Below are 16,444 nucleotides of genomic sequence, written 5' to 3'. Positions count from 1 at the left end.
AAAGCCTTTCCAACTTGTACAAACCAAAATGAACTCCAGTCCATTTCTGTACTATATAAGCTACGTCTCTTTTGTAATACTCGGGTCTTCCCCGTTCCTTTTCATTTTTGCCTTGCTTTCTTCTAATGAGGGTAACCGGCGTAGTTTTCCCAATCCTTGCGGCATGTCTCGCCAGTGCCGCGCCCATGGCCAAGCGAATGCAGCCGGGCGCTCCGAACATTACGACTCCCATGGAGTTCCGTTCTCTAGAGTGGGGAGACTTCTCCATTATTCAAACAACCGACACCCACGGCTTCTTGCCTGGTCATTTGAAGGAGGCCAACTATGCCGGTGACTGGGGAGATTTCACTTCCTTCGTCAATCATATGAAGGTATGTGACATATGCATCTTTAGTTGTTCTTCAAGTTTTAGATTGGAAATTTAATAATTCATACAATCTATTAGGATAAAGCTCGCGAGTTGAAGAAAGATCTCTTCGTTATTGATACGGGAGATCTCCATGATGGAAATGGGTTTTCGGATGCCTCGGTAGTTGGCGGGCTAAAGAGTGATCCACTGTTTTTCAATGTCCCCTACGATGCTCTCACAATCGGTATGTCTCTATTCCTCTCATATATTTTATACTTACTGTTGACACCTTATCCTCCATATGAACGTAGGCAACCATGAGCTTTACAATGGAACGATTGCTGAGCATGTCTACAAGGACTTCGCGCCGAAATGGGAGGGGAAATATCTCACCTCCAACGTGTTCATCAAAAATGCTGAGACCAACGAGACCACACCAATTGGCAGCCAATTCCTGCGGTACAAGGGAGAGTTCGGTACCACGGCGCTAGTATTTGGTTTCCTATACAACTTCAAATCAAACTCGAACAACACCGTTGTTGTGAGCGTGGAAGAGTCGGTGAAGCAGCCCTGGTTCAATGAAGCTCTCCAGAGCGCCAACGACACCGATTTGATCATCATTAATGGACATATCCCGATCCGTCAGCCGGAGTTTGGAGTCCTTCACAAGGCAATCCGAGCGGTGCATCCTACAAAGCCGATTGTCATGCTCGCCGGCCACTCACACGTCCGCGACTTTGCATTTTTCGATGCTCACACTGTGGCTCTCCAGGCTGGTCGCTATATGGAGACCGTAGGATGGATCTCGATCAAAGGCCTCAACGAGACTGATATGGCCAAGAATCTCACGGTCAACCGCCTCTACCTAGACGGCAACCGTCCCACTTACATCCACTATACTAACACGACTGAGGAAACTTTCGACACAGAGAAAGGAAAAGAGATCACTGAGGAAATTTTGCGTATCCGCGAAGAGCTCAATATTACCTACAAGCTCGGGTGCGTCCCTCAGGTAGGATATCTATGATTCCATAATGACCCTGGTTCACGACCGACTGACAGCTATTTCTAGGACTATTACCTCAAACAAGTTGGCTTCAATGAGACCAATTCGATCTACCATTTGCTTGCCACTGAGCTTCTTCCCAAAACCATTGTCAATACATCGCGCCCCGTCCCACCTCAGGTCGCTCTGAGCACCGGTTCCACCCGCTTTGACCTCTTCAAAGGCCCCTTCACCAATGACGACCTTTACATCATTTCTCCATTCAAAAACAAGTGGAAGTATGTGGCGGATGTCGAGGGAGCCATTGCCCCCAGGCTTAGCGATACCCTCAATAACATCCAAAGTGCATTCCACAAACGTGCTGAAATTGACTACGGTTACGTGACCAAGGACGATCTGGATGGAGACGGTGATGCCGTGAAGCACACGCCGAAGCCTGTTTTCAAGATCCCCAACTATGTTGTGACCGCCGCACCGCAGGCCGAGAAGATTGATGTCGTCTACCCCGACTTCAACGAACCCGACGTCTTATCTGCCTTGAACACCCTTACTGGCCGTAACTTCACCAAGGCTGACACCCAGATATATCTGCAGGGCATGACCACCAACACAATGTGGAGTGAATTTGTCACGAAAAATTGGAACACTAACAACTGTTAACTTTAAAACTTCACATCTCTTAATTTATTCCCTTTTTATTCTCTTTTACTAGATAAAAGCCACCTTAATAGGACTCTTTACTTATGTAGTAAATGTAGAACAACTAATTATTCCAACACTCGAAACGGAACCAAATTATATTTATATTTATATTTATATTAATAAGAGGAAATGTCTTTTTGTAATAGAGATATAAATAACAGAACAAAAAAAAACTGTACAAAAATGAAGGATTCAATATGGTTTAAATCGACGGTTTGCCTTGAGACTCTCAATCCTCTTCTTATCTTCCTCAAATTTCTTGCGCAATTGCACCAATTCTATGGGATGGCTTGCACTGTTAGCACACAAGAAAATCATCTATGAATATATACCAGAAACTTACGATCTCGCTTCGCCTCTCTAATCTGGAATCTATAAAAGTCTTTGAGCTCTTTCTTTTTTGGCTTCAAGTCCTTGATTTCCTCCGGCCGTGCTGCAGTCACGGTGACCGTGCCGTCTGTATTAGTATTTCTCCTGCTCTTGCGGGTTACCGTGATGAATCCGTCCTCGTCAGGTTGGTTATGAAGTTCAGCTAATTTTCGCTCTTTCTCGTATTCATCCTCTGTAAATTTCTTCATGAAGGCATCAACTTGGGATTGAAGAACAGATGCGGGTGGTCGCTCTTGGTGATATTCAAAAAGCCATTCTAAAAGATAAATACGGGATTGATTAACATTCTTGGAATTAATGACATTACAAAAGCGGAAAATTTACTTTTTAGTCCAACGAGTCCTCGCTTGCTATCTGTATCTTCGTCGTCATTGGGAATATGGACAAGGGGCTTCTCGCCCATATCCTCATTGTCTATCTTTGATTTCTTCGATTTTGACTTTTTTCCCATCTTATGAATTTATTAAGTTGAATAGAGGCAATTAGCGGGTGTTTATCCTTTCAAGAGAGCAGTCCTGGCTGCTGCGCCGTATTAGGATTCGAAATTTTTGTTTGGGGTTCTCTTGACCGACTCCACAGGCAATAGACCGAGAGACGCGTCGAAAGAGACATACCCTCGCATTGCTTTCTCCCTCGTACTCTCCCACCCTTAATACATCGATAGACTAGAGGAGCGAAGAGAATAACGCGTGCATCAGCGGGAGAACAATCCAATTAACATGATTTCTACTCCGCGATCTTTTCGTGAGAGCACGAGTCTCTTTTGGACCGCGAATCAGCCAACGCAATCGCAGCCCCAGCAGCTGCAACAGCGATTACAGCCACGCACCGGGGATTCTGATTCGTTCTATTTGTCAATGCAAACTGCCGCTCGCACTCTGCACGAACAGTTAAAGCGCGATGAGGAATACCCAGAACTCGCAGATCTGCTTGGTTGTAAGTTGAAATACCGATATAATTCATTCTTTTCTCCTGCTTAAAATTTCTGCTAATGCATGTCGCGGAATTATCTATATTCAGCGGTATCGGCTTCTTCCGATTATACGCAGCCGGCTCGTCCGTCCTGGCAGACGATTCAAAAGAGACAATTCATCAATCTTCCAGATGGAGTCCTAAGATTGTATAATGGTAAGACACAATTCGCTGTAGAATTTAGTAGGAAACTTGTTGACCCATTTTTGTGCGCTAGCTATGACGGGTGCACAATGCTTTATGGGCCTGTTCCCAGAGATTGGCCGAGCATGGATCGCTTTTGAACATCGGCTCTTTCTGTGGAATTATTTTGGGAAGTAAGTCATTTTTGGCCAATTTTGTCTGAACATGAAAGCATTAACAGCTGATTTCCATGTCCTCTCGACGTAGTGGCGATGTCTCAACATTTGAGGAGCAAAGTGATACAATTGTGAGTGTAGGTCTGGTCAAGCCAAGACCAGGCATCTTCATCGACCAAATCCACTATCTCCTTGTACTTGCGACACCCGGAGAAATCATCCTCTTGGGAGTATCGTTACCAAACCGAAGCGAGGAGGGCGATATAACGCTTTACACAACGAACATGTCGGTGCCATCAGATAATGTTATCATGAACAACATAGTCGGGACGGACAACGGGCGAATTTTCATGTGCGGAGGCGACGGACACTTGTATGAGCTAACTTATGAGTCAGAAGAGCGCTGGTTCCAGAAGAGATGCCGAAAAATTAATCACACGTCTTCAGCCTATTCCTATTTCCTCCCGACTTTCTTCCAGTTCCAGCAGGACGATTCGATCTGCTCGGTTGTGGTCGATAGCGCTCGAAACGTCCTCTACGCACTCACTGCAAAATCCAACATAGAAGTAGTATACCTTGGCCGTGACGGTCGATCCTTTACCCGGGTCGAACGCAAAACCGACATCGGCCGCCACGCGAGCATGCTGTACCCTACATCTCAAGCCATTTCTCCTCAGAGTTTCAAGATCGTATCCATTCATATTGTTAACACCTCGGAATCGAAGTGGGTGCATCTGGTGGCGGTCACTTCAACGGGATGTCGACTCTATTTCTCGCACAACCGTTATCGAGGATATGGAGGGGATCAGCCGACACAGCCCACCGGCCTAGAGCTTGTACATGTCAGGGCACCGCCGGGAGGAGTCTCGACAGATAGAAGTACTGGCGTGTTCTTCCAGAATGCTTCATACACGGGTATCCATACGGCATACTATGGGAATGGCGTGTTCCTGGCGGTGGATGGGATTAGCGATGAACGCGATTCATTGGTTGCAGCTTCACCAGAGATGGGCCGGATTGCTTTGATGAAGAAGCAAAATCAGCGAATGTCACTACTGGAGCAGAGCAACACGTCGCCAATCGAAGGAAAAACATGGGCCATTGCTGAGGCGCGTTCTACCGCGACCAAGACGGCCAGCCAGCAGCTGAGCGAGTTGGCAACCCAGTTTTCGAATCAGCCCAAGGATTACGTGGTTCTAACCAACTCCGGAGTTACTGTGCTCGTCAAACAACGCCCAGTCGATATCTTGACTCGACTGTTGGTAGAATCGGGGGGAAGAGATACTGATTTGATGGCATTTTGTGAGAATTATGGACCCGCTGAAGTGTGTGCGATGTGCTTTGCAATCCTTTGTGCGAATCCACATATCCCTAACATCCCTAGCGGGCTGTTGTCGCCGCAGTTGCCCTCAACCCCCTCCAAACTCGACTCTGCGGTGCAAAATGGCGCTCGTCGACTTCTGCTGGAATTTGGGGGGAAGCCTTCTCTCCTCGACAAACCTTATGCGGCGCAAGGACAAAACGATCTGGGCCGCGCAGAAACAAGACCAGAGATTGTTTACAGCGGGCGGCATGCGGGCCTTGCCCTATATATTGCGCGGTTATTGCGGCCAATTTGGAAGGAAAAGGTGACCAAGCCTGCCCCACTCTCGACCAACAAGAACCGGCAGGATACTAATATTTCCGTGGATGAGCTCAGGGCAGTGCAGCGAGATCTCACCTCTTTGAAGGAGTTCTTGGATCAAAACATGCAGTCGATGAATCTCTCCCAGCCCACGGAGCCCAGATATTCTGACATGCAAATTGACCGCAAGGAAGCTCAGGCCTGGGAAGCCGAGCAGCAATCGCTCGATGCTTTGTGCCTGCTCCTTGTGCAGTGCATCGAGGCCTTGTCGTTCGTACTCTTGCTCATCGATTACAAGCTTCCGGAGGCCATTGAGATTATGGCGGCCGCTGCACAATCCGAGCTGGCCGGCTTGACCTACGAGAGCGTACTGACCACCCAAAAGGGCAGAGAGTTGTGCCGGGATTTGGTGACCGCGGTGATCAAGAAGCAGGCCAGCCAACAACAGCTGAACATGGACTCGCTTAGCGAAGTTCTACGGAAACGGTGCGGAACCTTCTGCAGCGCTGACGACGTGATCTACTACATGGCGATCGAGCAGCTGCGCAAGGCTCGCGATACGGCCGACTACCATGAGCGACAGCAGCTCCTTACCGAATCCCTCAACCTTTTCTGCAGGGTCGCTCGATTCCTGCAACCGCTGAAGCTACAAGAAATCTGCAACGAGTACACGGAACTAGGGTTCCTTACTGGCGCGGTGGAGCTAGCATTGGCTTGTGCACACGACATGGATCCTGCGGGGGTTGCAGTCGCATGGCTGGAGGAGGGCTCGCGTCCCATGGACCCCCGGGCGGAAATGTTTGAGAAGCGGAAGCAGTGCTATGAGTGTGTCATCTCACTACTGAGCAAGCTGCACGGGGTGGGGCCAATATCCGCGTCACGAAGCGACCCCGAAAAAGAGGCGTATCTAAACCAAGTTCTGCCCAAGGCACTGGCCTCCGAAGATGCTCTGTTCCACCTCTGTCTCTACGACTGGTTTATCGCCGAAAATTTAACTTATGAGCTGCTTGAGCTGCGAACGCCATTCCTGGAGGGCTTCCTCTCCCGGGACCCGCTCACCAAAGAAAAGCTCGATCTGCTCTGGCAGTACTACGTGCGGACAGGTGACTTTGCCAAAGCCGCCAACGTGCAACTCCGACTCGCAGAATCCTCGGACCTCCCCATTTCCCTCGACCAGCGGGTCGAATACCTTTCGCTTGCGGTGGGCAATGCTCGGAGTCTCGCCCAGACCGGCGGCGCTAAGATGGCCGAGTTCTTGCACAATTTGGAAGAGAGGCTGGAGGTAGCACAGGTGCAACTCGAGATCTATCAGCAGGTGCGAGACCTGCCGGAGGGCGAGAAATACATGCGGCAGCTGGAGAGCGAACTTCTTGACATCTCAACGGTAAAAGGGCAGCCTCTAGTTCAGCCTCAGTTGATGTCGCTCACTAATGGTTTGTTTTGCTTTCATGCTTGAAACTATAGCTCTACAATCAATATGCTGCCCCACTGAAGCTCCACGAGACTATCCTGCTGATCATGTACACTGCCGACTATAATGACGAGTATCTTCTGCGCCAAACATGGCAGGAAATCATCCGCAAAACGCATGAGCAGGCCACTGCCCAGGCTCAGCCCAACGATGGTGCCTCCACCTCGGAAACGAAGGGGAATCGCACTGCGTTTGAGGCGCTCACCCTCAAAGTCCAGCTGCTCGGCAAGCGGTTCTACCCTTCCCAGGCCGCATTCCCGCTGGGCTTGCTCTGCAACCTGCTGGAGCAATACAGTTATCAGCACAAGCGTGCCGACATTGACCGTGCTTGGGTCGTGCGCGCGCTCCGGAGCGTTGGGGCGTCCTATGAGGAACTGTTCGATGAATATAACAGACTGTTTGAAGGGAAGGTTCCCCCGTGGCAAGGGACGAATGCGTTGCTCTTCTTGGTGGAAGGGATCCAGCGGCTGCTTTGCGAATGGTTCGAGTATTTGGGCGGACCCAATGCCACGATTGCCGACAAGTAACTATTTAGACTTTATTATTTTTTTTAATGCCTTCCTAACATTCTATTGTACCCTAGGGAGAGCTTCCCCGCCAAATTGGTGGACGAATGTATCACAAAATATCTACTCACCATCACCATGGATGGGGCAGGACTCAAAAACCGACTGCAGATACTACAGGAGCGGATTCGAAAGGAATTTTAAAAGGATCTTCTCTATTTTCTTCTTAATTCTATCTGATGATAAATTGATGTGTTCTTGCAATATAAAGTTGATTGTTTGCTATCAAAAATTTACCCCCCCCCCCAGCATGAGTGACAATCACATGTATTATAATGCCCTCAATACTGAGAGCCCCTGTGCCATCACTTCAAAAGTGGTGGGATTCTATGTTAGGAGGCAAGCGACACATTTAATATGGCAATATCACGACGAACGAGAATTCAAACCAACACAAGAGGCTCTAGCATACGCAAATCACAAGAAAATAATCATCAGCTAGAAGCTAGTCAACTGTTTCCTACAAATTGATGCTCCCAATCAAAAGCGGACTGGTATTGTCAGTCATCTGGGTGAGGTTCGTTTTGTTGAAAGGGTGAAAATTTATTCATGAAAAATTATGGCGAAAGAAAAAAAAAACTACAGTATGCCAAATCTCAAGCGAAAAACGAGATATTTTCACACACAAAAAAAAAAAGGCAGGCAGAAGCATGATATAATTTCAATTACAAATGGAGGGGTTATTGGTCCTTCTTGTCCTTCTCTTTTCCTTTTTCTTTTGACTTTTTGCGTTTCCGCCGTTCGCTTAATTCCCTTCGAAGCGCACCCAACAGCGGAACAGAGATGGGCACAAAGAGGGGCATGTAGATGGCATACTTGTGCTCGTCGGGGAAGTAGAGCATGGCAACCATGGTCGGGTCGAAAAATGCGCCCTCACTAGTCGACACCGCTACAATCGAATCCCTCACAGTGTCGACCAGCCGCTTGCGCCCATCGAAGGCGGCGCGCACGCTTCGCAAGGCCTCATCCACCTGCGCTTGGATCTGGGATAGAACCACCATATTTGGAATATTTTGTACGAGCTGGGCAAGGGAGCGCAGCGTGGTTAGCGCAGAGCTCAAGTTTTCTGCCTGTCGGCGTCGAAGCAGTGCGTCCAGTTCAAGAGCAGTGAGGCCCTTTTCGCGAGCAGGGGCAAAATCCACCATAAAAGAGGGACCAAGGGCATCGCTTATTTCAGCACTGATATCGCGCACCCCCATCAGGTCACGTAACTGGGTCAGGAACACGGACATGGGGGTCGCCAGCTCGCTGGGCGAGAAATGATAGCCGTTTTCCTGCTTGCTGGAGGACGCAGGGTTCGCAATGACGACACCCCCCCATTGTGGGATGGAGAAAGCGTTGCTTTCGATTATGTTGCCTAAAATGAATATTCATTGCATGGCAGTTTCACAATGCAAAAGGGAGAAGTAAGAGCCTACCTCTGGCATCATGAATTTTCAGGGGGCGCATTTCAGGAGACGCCACGTATAGCACAAAATTTATCGTGGGATAGGATGAAACAATAGAAGCTGCAATAAAGGATAAGCCTCTAAGTACTAATCAAAGCCTTTTTTTTTTCCCTTGAAATGTATTTACCGAGATTCCATTCAGCCGCATTTACAAAGTGAGGAAGCTTCTCAGGGGTGAGATAATAATATGACGAAGTGCCATCTTGGTGATGCTGGGGAGTAACGGTAAGAGAAGCATAATGCTGGATCTAATGATAATAGAAAAAGGTTGAATGCCTCGATAAGCATAATCAAAAAAGGAATTACGAGCAACGTCAAGGTACCTGAGAATCAACCGTGAAATTGGAGACGACGGAAAGCTCTCGTAGGAATGGTTGTAGATACACTATGCAAGAAGAAAAGGGAGATGAATGAAAATCCTAGTAGAACATCATGGCCACAAATATACCATCAACCGCTTTGGCAATATCCCAGTCAACATGCCCGGCCCCACCATTCATCAAACTAAAGGTTATACGGTATTCGCGGGAATACTTAAAAGTGCGCATGCTATCATGGTTGGCCTAAATAGATATAGTCATAATTTAAGCACCATGCGAGCAAATGCTTGAAGATGAGCATCTAATTACGGCTGTTTGCTCGCCTCTTTGCTCAGCAATTATTCTGCGGATACTCTCACGCTCTTTTGTGAAGAGACTCGAGGCATATATCGATAACACCTTGGATATCTCGTCTAAAAAAGAAGAACAGCTAAGACTCAGCGTCTGCTTTGCAAGCTCAACTCCATTGTCTATTTGCCTTCACGCCAGTCCTTGACCAAAACCAACATGCGTCGCCCTCTTCCTACAAATACTCGGTTTGCGTCAATAAACTTTTTTGACCGGGACACAGGTACATCTGGTCGCACGTAGAGGTCGTATGTTCCAGGTTCTGAATCCTGATCCTCTTCGTCTAGCCCTATTGATGTCAGGTTTAGCAATAGAAGAAAGGAGGAGAAGGGGAATCTCATTTGATGTTTTACATGTTGAAGATTCACTTTGTTTTGCGTCGTTCCACGCCATCACGGATACATCGGCCTCGTATTCCAAGCATTTTTCTTCACTCTTCAATCTCTCTGCAACACCATCCTTCACGCTATTTCCAATACCTGTGATGTCTAAATCTTTTGTTGCGTCTGAAATGTGGAGGCGAAGATGGACAGGGAATCGCATATCGCACGTTTTGTGGGACCATTCTTCTATTTCAGCAAAGGGAAGTGGTGCGCGGTATACTTCGGTGGTTTTCCACCAGAGAGGAATGCCTAGGATAATGACCGCCCAAAAGGAGAGTACGACAAGGCGACGCCGCTTGGCCTCTAGCAAATCGCACAAGACTAAATAAGTACGAAGATCGTCATGAAGGAATCAGGAATGAATTACCTTTAACCTCTTCGATCGGTAACATGTTGAGCTGTGATGGATGTGAAATTGTCTAATGCCCAGTCATGCTACGTCCCAAATTCTCGAAGATGCGCGCTTGGTCCGCTTTCGTCGCGTTATGAAATTGCTGGAAGCCAGTCCCGGAGCCAAGCCACAGGTCCATTGACGTAATCATCCCAAAAGGTTGACGCGTTCATCGTACTCGATTTAGTGCAGAATACGAATTGATCTTCGGTTCCTCCAATCTACTCTGCCCGTATCGTATCGCAATTCACCACAAAGAACATGGTAAATCGCCGCCTATAAACCCAATCGAATTGTATTAACCCGATGTATCTTTAGGCTGACTCTACACTTCGTATTGCACCCGCGCCATCACTCTCCACCACTTCACACTCCACCCCAAGCACCTCGCAACACGGCTCCCATGACACACTTCGCCACGGGATTCGCACAGTAGTTACAGAAGTTCTTCCCAAGCACCCGCTAGAGCAGCAGTTGGCAAACTGGGAAGAGACGCAACAGAGTCTTAAACTTGAGATGCATCGCCGGGTATACGGAATCCATGCACCGGTGAGGTTGTTAATGGAGAAGAATATTGTTGCGCAAATGCAGCGGCTTCCGGGGCTGCCCTCCTCTGGAGTGGGCCTTGACATTTTGGCCGGTAAAGACGAGTCGTTGGAGTTTGAAGATGTTCTAGGCGGTAAGTGGATTCGTAATTTCGTGTAGTGCCGAGATCTGAACCCTCCTTCCTTTCTTTTTCGTAGACCCCGAGCACTCTACCGATATCATCGATATTCACGCAGCAATGGAGCATCGTCTTGGCCTGAGAGTGTAGTTTCCTTTAACGTGCTGAGATTATTTGTTGAACTATTTGTTTCATTTTAGTAGAAGGGCAAATAAAGTTGGTTATATTCAGATCAAAATGGAAGATAGATTAAAGGATAAAAGGGGTGTTTTTTTTGGCGACAATAGAAAACGAGCAAGTAACTATTTACAAAACGACCTGGCATAAGGGGAATAGAGTGGTTGATAAAATGCCGCTAATCATCATCATCTAATACCACAAGTCTTCTCCTCATGGCCTTGACTCCTGAGGCCGCTGCTCGTCGCGATCCAACCATCTCTTCGGCATCTCCCTCCTCTTCCTCTTCTTCCTCCTCCTCCTCCTTCTCCCGATCCTCAGTCGCAAGTTCCTCCTTCTCCCCGTCGCCTCTCATGGTCGCCTCTTCTTCTTCTTCTTCTTCTTCAGCGCCCTCATTGACCTTTTCCTTGTCTTCGCCACTCTCTTCTGGAGTGTTGTTCACGCTAGCGGTTTCACCATCAGGTTCGTTTCTAGTGGTGCGAGATGACTCTTGATATTCCTGGTACTCTTTCAAAATAGGTGCTAGCAGCCGGTCCTTTACTTCAATACTCAATGTTTCTGAGCGTTTGCGTTTCTTTTCGACAAGCTCGCGGCTTTCTCTAATTACTAGAAGGCGGAAAGAATAGGTAAAGTTAGGAGAGTGAAGGGAATTAAATAGTACGGCCAAATGGCCCGCACTTCTTTTTACCATGATTCAGCTGGTCAACAAATCCTTCAGGACATTCTGCCTCCATCTCCAACCGCCGCAAGAGTGCATCTAGACACAGCGACATGGGCATCTTCAGTAGTATTTCGCCAAGATGGGACAAAGCAAGGTCGCCTTTAGACTTCCACCATCCGGCCACCATCCGAATCAATTGCCTAGCCTCCTCTAATAATGCCCCCTCACTCTCTTCGTCCTCGCCGCCGATCGAGTCAAGCGAACTCGCGTAGCCGAGAACCACCTCTCTCAGCGAGGTTTCCAGCTCTCCCTTCCACACTCGACACCACTGCTCCAGCGCCACGAAAATATATTTGGGCACCGGCTCGTCCTCTCCCGTAGGGACCATCGTCAACACGGCCCGGATAAGTCCGGGGCCGGGAGGAACACTCCCCAGCATTTCGAGAAGCGCCTGTAGAGGCTCGGGATTCACCTCCGCATCCAACCCTCTGAGAATCGCGGAGCCTTTCAATAGATCTTCGATCTTTTGTGCTCGGCCTGCGAACTCTGCACGGAACAATTTCCAGAAAGAGGTCTGCTCGTACGACTCCCACTCCAGGGTGGCCATCAAGACTTCATCGTAGTCACCGCCGTGCCCGAGCAACTCTATCTCGTCGTAGAGGAGCGAGCAGGTGAGCGTGTAGATCTGAGCAGGAGACGCAGCCGATGCTATCAGGTAGAGGAGGTTCGGGTCGACAGTGGGCATGGCCAGGTACTCCCGGTAGATACGAAGAAGGGGCTGGAGGAGATGGAAGAAAGCGAGGGGGTGGCGCTCTTGGAGGTACCTCATATCTCGGAGAAGGGCGGCGCGATACACTTCGTCCTTGGTAAGTTCCTCCGTGGCCTGTAAGGAATAGGAAATGGCCTGGTCATAAGTATCGAAGTGGCTGCTTCCAACTTGGTCAAGGGAATAGCCTTGTTTGACGGCTTGCCTAGAGAGGTTCAACAAAATAAAATTAATTCATATAGTTGGGCATCCATGGTGGCGATGCTTACCTGGCCAGAAACATCAGCAGACGCATCCCTAGGATCCATTTTTCGGCCTTGGCCCCCACCCCGGCCCCTACGACCCATTTTACTAGTTCTTCCATCTTTTTGTTCTGGTCCCCATCCCACCAGGAGAGCAACAGTGCCCCAAATAGATCCATTATTTCCTCCCCTTCGCCAACCCCATACTCCTCGCCTATTTGGACTCGGTGCGCGCCTTCATTCATATACCCGGCGATCACCTGTGACAACTGCCGGGGGGGGACATCCATCTTCTGGTATACCTTCAGTATGTCGTTGAGTGTTTGTCTTGCGGAGCTATCGTCTCCCGTTTTGCGCATAGCGATACAAGCATCACGAAAAGTGGTAAGAGAACTGCCAAAGAGCCAAAAGCTTGGCTCGTTTTGAAGCACGTCTTCAGACTCTTCATCGTGGGAAAAGGTCTCCATAGCATCGTCCTCCTCCTCCACGACCTCCTCCTCATATCCGCCATCATACTCTTCGGGCTCGACCCCATTGCCCTCCTCCTCCATGCCCAAGTCTTCAGCAGCCAGTCTCCCCTCCTCTCCCTCTTCTCCCTCTTGCTCCTGCTCTTGCCATTCGTTCGAGCCATACTCCATACCATCCGCTTCCTTTTCTGCCGCCCATTTTCTCAGTTCCTCCTCATCCTGCGCCTCCAGTGCACCCTCTATTTCGCCATCCTTGCATGCGTTTGTCTCTACAGAAAACGGGGCGACTTCTGAGAAGGGTGCTTGCGAGGGCGTTGCATCGGCCCCAATGCCACTACCTGCAGCTACGGGCGCCACGGCCACATGCAGAGAGGCCACGGCGGGAGTTGGAATAAAATGCAAGTTATCCCCCCCCTGGGCTCCACTCATTCCACCCACACTCCCAGACGGTCCCTCCAAAAAGAGCCCGAACATTTCCCGCATATAAACCCGGACTTCTTCCGCAAGCGCTGGGTGCCTATACACCGCGACCAGCGAGCGGATCACCCCTTTCTCAAGCATGATACGCATGCTTGCTTGTACGCCTGCAAACAAACGGTCACGGAGAGGCGGAAAATACTCATCGATAGTAAAGCGAAGGAATTCAAGAAGCATGTTAGAGGTGGCAGGATAGGTGGACAGGGAGCGTTCGATCAGTAGCATTGCGGGTTCTAAAGGAGAGGCAGACAATGCATTTGTCATTCTACTAATTAGTTTTCAACACAACTTTAAACACTGTGGGACGTGTACCTATATTCATGATGTTATCTACGGCTGGATCAAAAAAGAGCCAATCAAAAAACAGAGTCAATTTTGCATTGCTACTCGTTGTGTGACTCTGTCATCGATCAGGGGACATAGAGATGAGTATCTGGAGGCAAGAGGGGGTACATGCATATGAAAACGATACCTTGATCGTGCGCATTAGATTTCCAATGATCACATAGCGCGGTACAATATCAGAAGCAAGCACCGCGTTCGACGGATGATAAACGCCGCAGATGTAGCGAATAATATCGCAGTAGAGTGCGTCAGACTCAACAGGAAGATAGCGTTGGAGGAACCACTGAAGATTGCGCGCAAAATTATTGGTCTTGAGCTACATTCAGAGGTGGTTTAGGACAGGCTGCCTAGGAGGAGAGAAGTTCATGAGGATTACCTTTGTCAGGATGAAGTATAGCTTTTTTTCCATATCTTCCGTGAGCCGACGCTGAAGGTATTCCCTGGGGGTTGGGGAGGAGAGCAATTGCCAAACGCCTAAGCAGGTGAAGAGAAGAAGAAAAGCGCCAAGGAGCTCAGGCACCTTATACTAGAGAAGATCCGAGTCAACCTTTCGTACAAACCTTTAAAATGAGGATATAATTTGGTGGGGTTATTCAGGATATCGATCCATATCGGCTCAAACTCTGGGATTCGAGAAACATCCTGCAAAGCTCGAACTAGATCTCTCCCAATGCGCACACAAGAGACAAACTATACTCAAGAAACACATATACATAACCATGAGCAAAGCCGCTGCGGGAGCCATCATCCCACCTCCCCCATTCACCATACCTTTTCTCGTAGTATGGATGCACAGTAGTTGATCTCTCGTTGACGAAGTGGGCCGACCGTCGTGTGATCAGGAATCAAGCGCAGATAGATATAGAGTGAGGTGGTTATGACATCTGGATAGAGATCCAGCTTTTCTCTAGAATTAAAAAAGCATGAGCCAGGGCTGCACATAAACAAACAGTTACGAGAAGAAAATAAACCCACCTGTGGACGTCTAGCAAGGTAAGCAAGGATTCGCATAGCCAAAGATTGGTTTTAGTTAAGTCAGAGCCTATCCATAAAAAGGACATCATCCATTATACATCGCGCCCCTCCTGCGTCAACCAGAAGGCTTACCCCGCAATTGCCGGAATAATGCAATGTAGACCATATCTATGTCCTGCACAGCTAGGGCGGTGAGTTCTCCCACAAGCCATAGCATCTTTACGTGAATATGAAGCGAGTTAGTACAGCCGTAGGAGCCTTGACGATAATTGAAGGAAACGCTTACTTGTTCATGCACTGGGTGGTAAAACTGATGAAATTTCGTTGAAGACGACAGGTGTTTTAGTAGATGTAGTACATTGTTATAAAAATCGCGATTCACCACAGAAAGACGTTGAAAATGCTAAGATGGAGAGAACACGATTAGCGCTAACGCTAGGGTATTGGTCGAAAAGAGGGGGATAAGCATACAGTCTTGGCATTTATTGGATCGGTTAGGATCCCGTAGAGGAGAGCAGAGGAAACGTCTGAATACTTGACACGGCCCTGAGATGCCTATTGAATTGAATCACGGTTGTTGTGTGAGCCTTTGTAGTAGTAACCTACTGGACGCATGCATCCATGAAAATAAGAGACACATACTCGGTCTTGTAGCTCATTGTGCACCTCGATGTCGGATTTTCCTTGTAATGTCGCCTGGAGCTCGTCGAAATGCCTTGCCATATCCTGAATTCGCAACACCATGGGTGAGTTAGCATTTAGAGATTAAGGGGCATTAAAGGTCGCCCGTTACCTTATCTATGGCATCTTCTTCATCGAGTGGATCGTTATCCACGATGCGCGATGGTTGTTCGATTGCAGCCATGATGTCACCGAAAATCCGCACCTGCGTGATTTGCGCGTTGACGCTCTACCCTCTTCTTCCCCGAAGGACTGGTATAATTGTGACTGCTGAATTGCATATCAGAATGTTCTTCAACCCCAAATGACATATCCATCAAAGCCTCTGTTATCTCTGATTGATCAAGGGGTGGAAATGAAAGCGAATCGATATGCCCTCTGGAGTGAAAAGGAGTTTAAAGAAGAACCTCGCACAATGCCAGCAAAAGTTTATCGCCACTATGCTTATTCACTTGTCAATCTGCGTTAGTCATCCCAGAGTTGTACTCCTCGGTGCAGTACACTCACTGTGCGATAACCCAGTTCAGCCATACATGGCAGCCCTGGCGGTTCCAGTCCCTCCCCCCCGCTGGCTATATCCCCCGTCCACACGCCTAGCCGGCCCAAAGTTAGCGGCCGAGCGGCCAGCTCAGAAGGGGGGCCTCGTTCACAAAGCCCGGAGGGTCCTGAGTATAGCCGACATGATTCAGATGCAGGGCCGAGTAACGCCAATCCTCCTCC

The 16,444-nt window shown here is 48.6% G+C and overlaps 6 protein-coding genes across 6 annotated transcripts; 3 read left to right on the top strand and 3 right to left on the bottom strand.

Moving 5' to 3' along the window:
- Nucleotides 1-125: 125 nt before the first annotated feature.
- Nucleotides 126-2,015, top strand: VTP21DRAFT_2616 (uncharacterized protein; the record flags this gene model as incomplete). The annotated part of the gene is made up of 4 exons (XM_069392828.1): nucleotides 126-371; nucleotides 446-593; nucleotides 661-1,361; nucleotides 1,422-2,015. 4 exons carry the CDS (start codon nucleotides 126-128, stop codon nucleotides 2,013-2,015), a joined length of 1,689 nt encoding a protein of 562 aa, XP_069249864.1.
- A 234-nt stretch (nucleotides 2,016-2,249) lies between these two features.
- Nucleotides 2,250-2,898, bottom strand: VTP21DRAFT_2615 (uncharacterized protein; the record flags this gene model as incomplete). The annotated part of the gene is made up of 3 exons (XM_069392827.1): nucleotides 2,250-2,335; nucleotides 2,401-2,703; nucleotides 2,772-2,898. 3 exons carry the CDS (start codon nucleotides 2,896-2,898, stop codon nucleotides 2,250-2,252), a joined length of 516 nt encoding a protein of 171 aa, XP_069249863.1.
- A 268-nt stretch (nucleotides 2,899-3,166) lies between these two features.
- Nucleotides 3,167-7,523, top strand: VTP21DRAFT_2614 (uncharacterized protein; the record flags this gene model as incomplete). Its single annotated transcript, XM_069392826.1, has 6 exons — nucleotides 3,167-3,383; nucleotides 3,468-3,575; nucleotides 3,637-3,736; nucleotides 3,810-6,726; nucleotides 6,807-7,336; nucleotides 7,397-7,523. The coding sequence occupies 6 exons, from the start codon at nucleotides 3,167-3,169 to the stop codon at nucleotides 7,521-7,523; spliced, it is 3,999 nt and encodes a 1,332-aa protein (XP_069249862.1).
- Nucleotides 7,524-8,059: 536 nt separating this feature from the next.
- VTP21DRAFT_2613 (uncharacterized protein) lies at nucleotides 8,060-10,270 on the bottom strand (the record flags this gene model as incomplete). Its single annotated transcript, XM_069392825.1, has 9 exons — nucleotides 8,060-8,736; nucleotides 8,798-8,887; nucleotides 8,955-9,075; nucleotides 9,151-9,212; nucleotides 9,276-9,390; nucleotides 9,457-9,560; nucleotides 9,626-9,784; nucleotides 9,849-10,181; nucleotides 10,246-10,270. The coding sequence occupies 9 exons, from the start codon at nucleotides 10,268-10,270 to the stop codon at nucleotides 8,060-8,062; spliced, it is 1,686 nt and encodes a 561-aa protein (XP_069249861.1).
- Nucleotides 10,271-10,530: 260 nt separating this feature from the next.
- On the top strand, nucleotides 10,531-11,083 carry VTP21DRAFT_2612 (uncharacterized protein; the record flags this gene model as incomplete). The annotated part of the gene is made up of 3 exons (XM_069392824.1): nucleotides 10,531-10,533; nucleotides 10,588-10,948; nucleotides 11,013-11,083. The coding sequence occupies 3 exons, from the start codon at nucleotides 10,531-10,533 to the stop codon at nucleotides 11,081-11,083; spliced, it is 435 nt and encodes a 144-aa protein (XP_069249860.1).
- A 205-nt stretch (nucleotides 11,084-11,288) lies between these two features.
- VTP21DRAFT_2611 (uncharacterized protein) lies at nucleotides 11,289-15,908 on the bottom strand (the record flags this gene model as incomplete). The annotated part of the gene is made up of 14 exons (XM_069392823.1): nucleotides 11,289-11,716; nucleotides 11,799-12,742; nucleotides 12,807-13,956; nucleotides 14,036-14,123; nucleotides 14,196-14,384; nucleotides 14,445-14,542; nucleotides 14,629-14,758; nucleotides 14,840-14,975; nucleotides 15,044-15,110; nucleotides 15,176-15,260; nucleotides 15,330-15,446; nucleotides 15,515-15,598; nucleotides 15,686-15,769; nucleotides 15,837-15,908. The coding sequence occupies 14 exons, from the start codon at nucleotides 15,906-15,908 to the stop codon at nucleotides 11,289-11,291; spliced, it is 3,672 nt and encodes a 1,223-aa protein (XP_069249859.1).
- Between the last annotated feature and the right edge of the window lie 536 nt (nucleotides 15,909-16,444).

The sequence above is a fragment of the Calcarisporiella thermophila genome (assembly GCF_041956535.1).
Source record: "Calcarisporiella thermophila strain CBS 279.70 unplaced genomic scaffold VTP21scaffold_15, whole genome shotgun sequence".
Classification (NCBI taxonomy): domain Eukaryota; kingdom Fungi; phylum Calcarisporiellomycota; class Calcarisporiellomycetes; order Calcarisporiellales; family Calcarisporiellaceae; genus Calcarisporiella; species Calcarisporiella thermophila.
The sequence above is the reverse complement of the archived record's forward strand: the minus strand, read 5'-3'. Positions and strand labels throughout refer to the sequence as shown.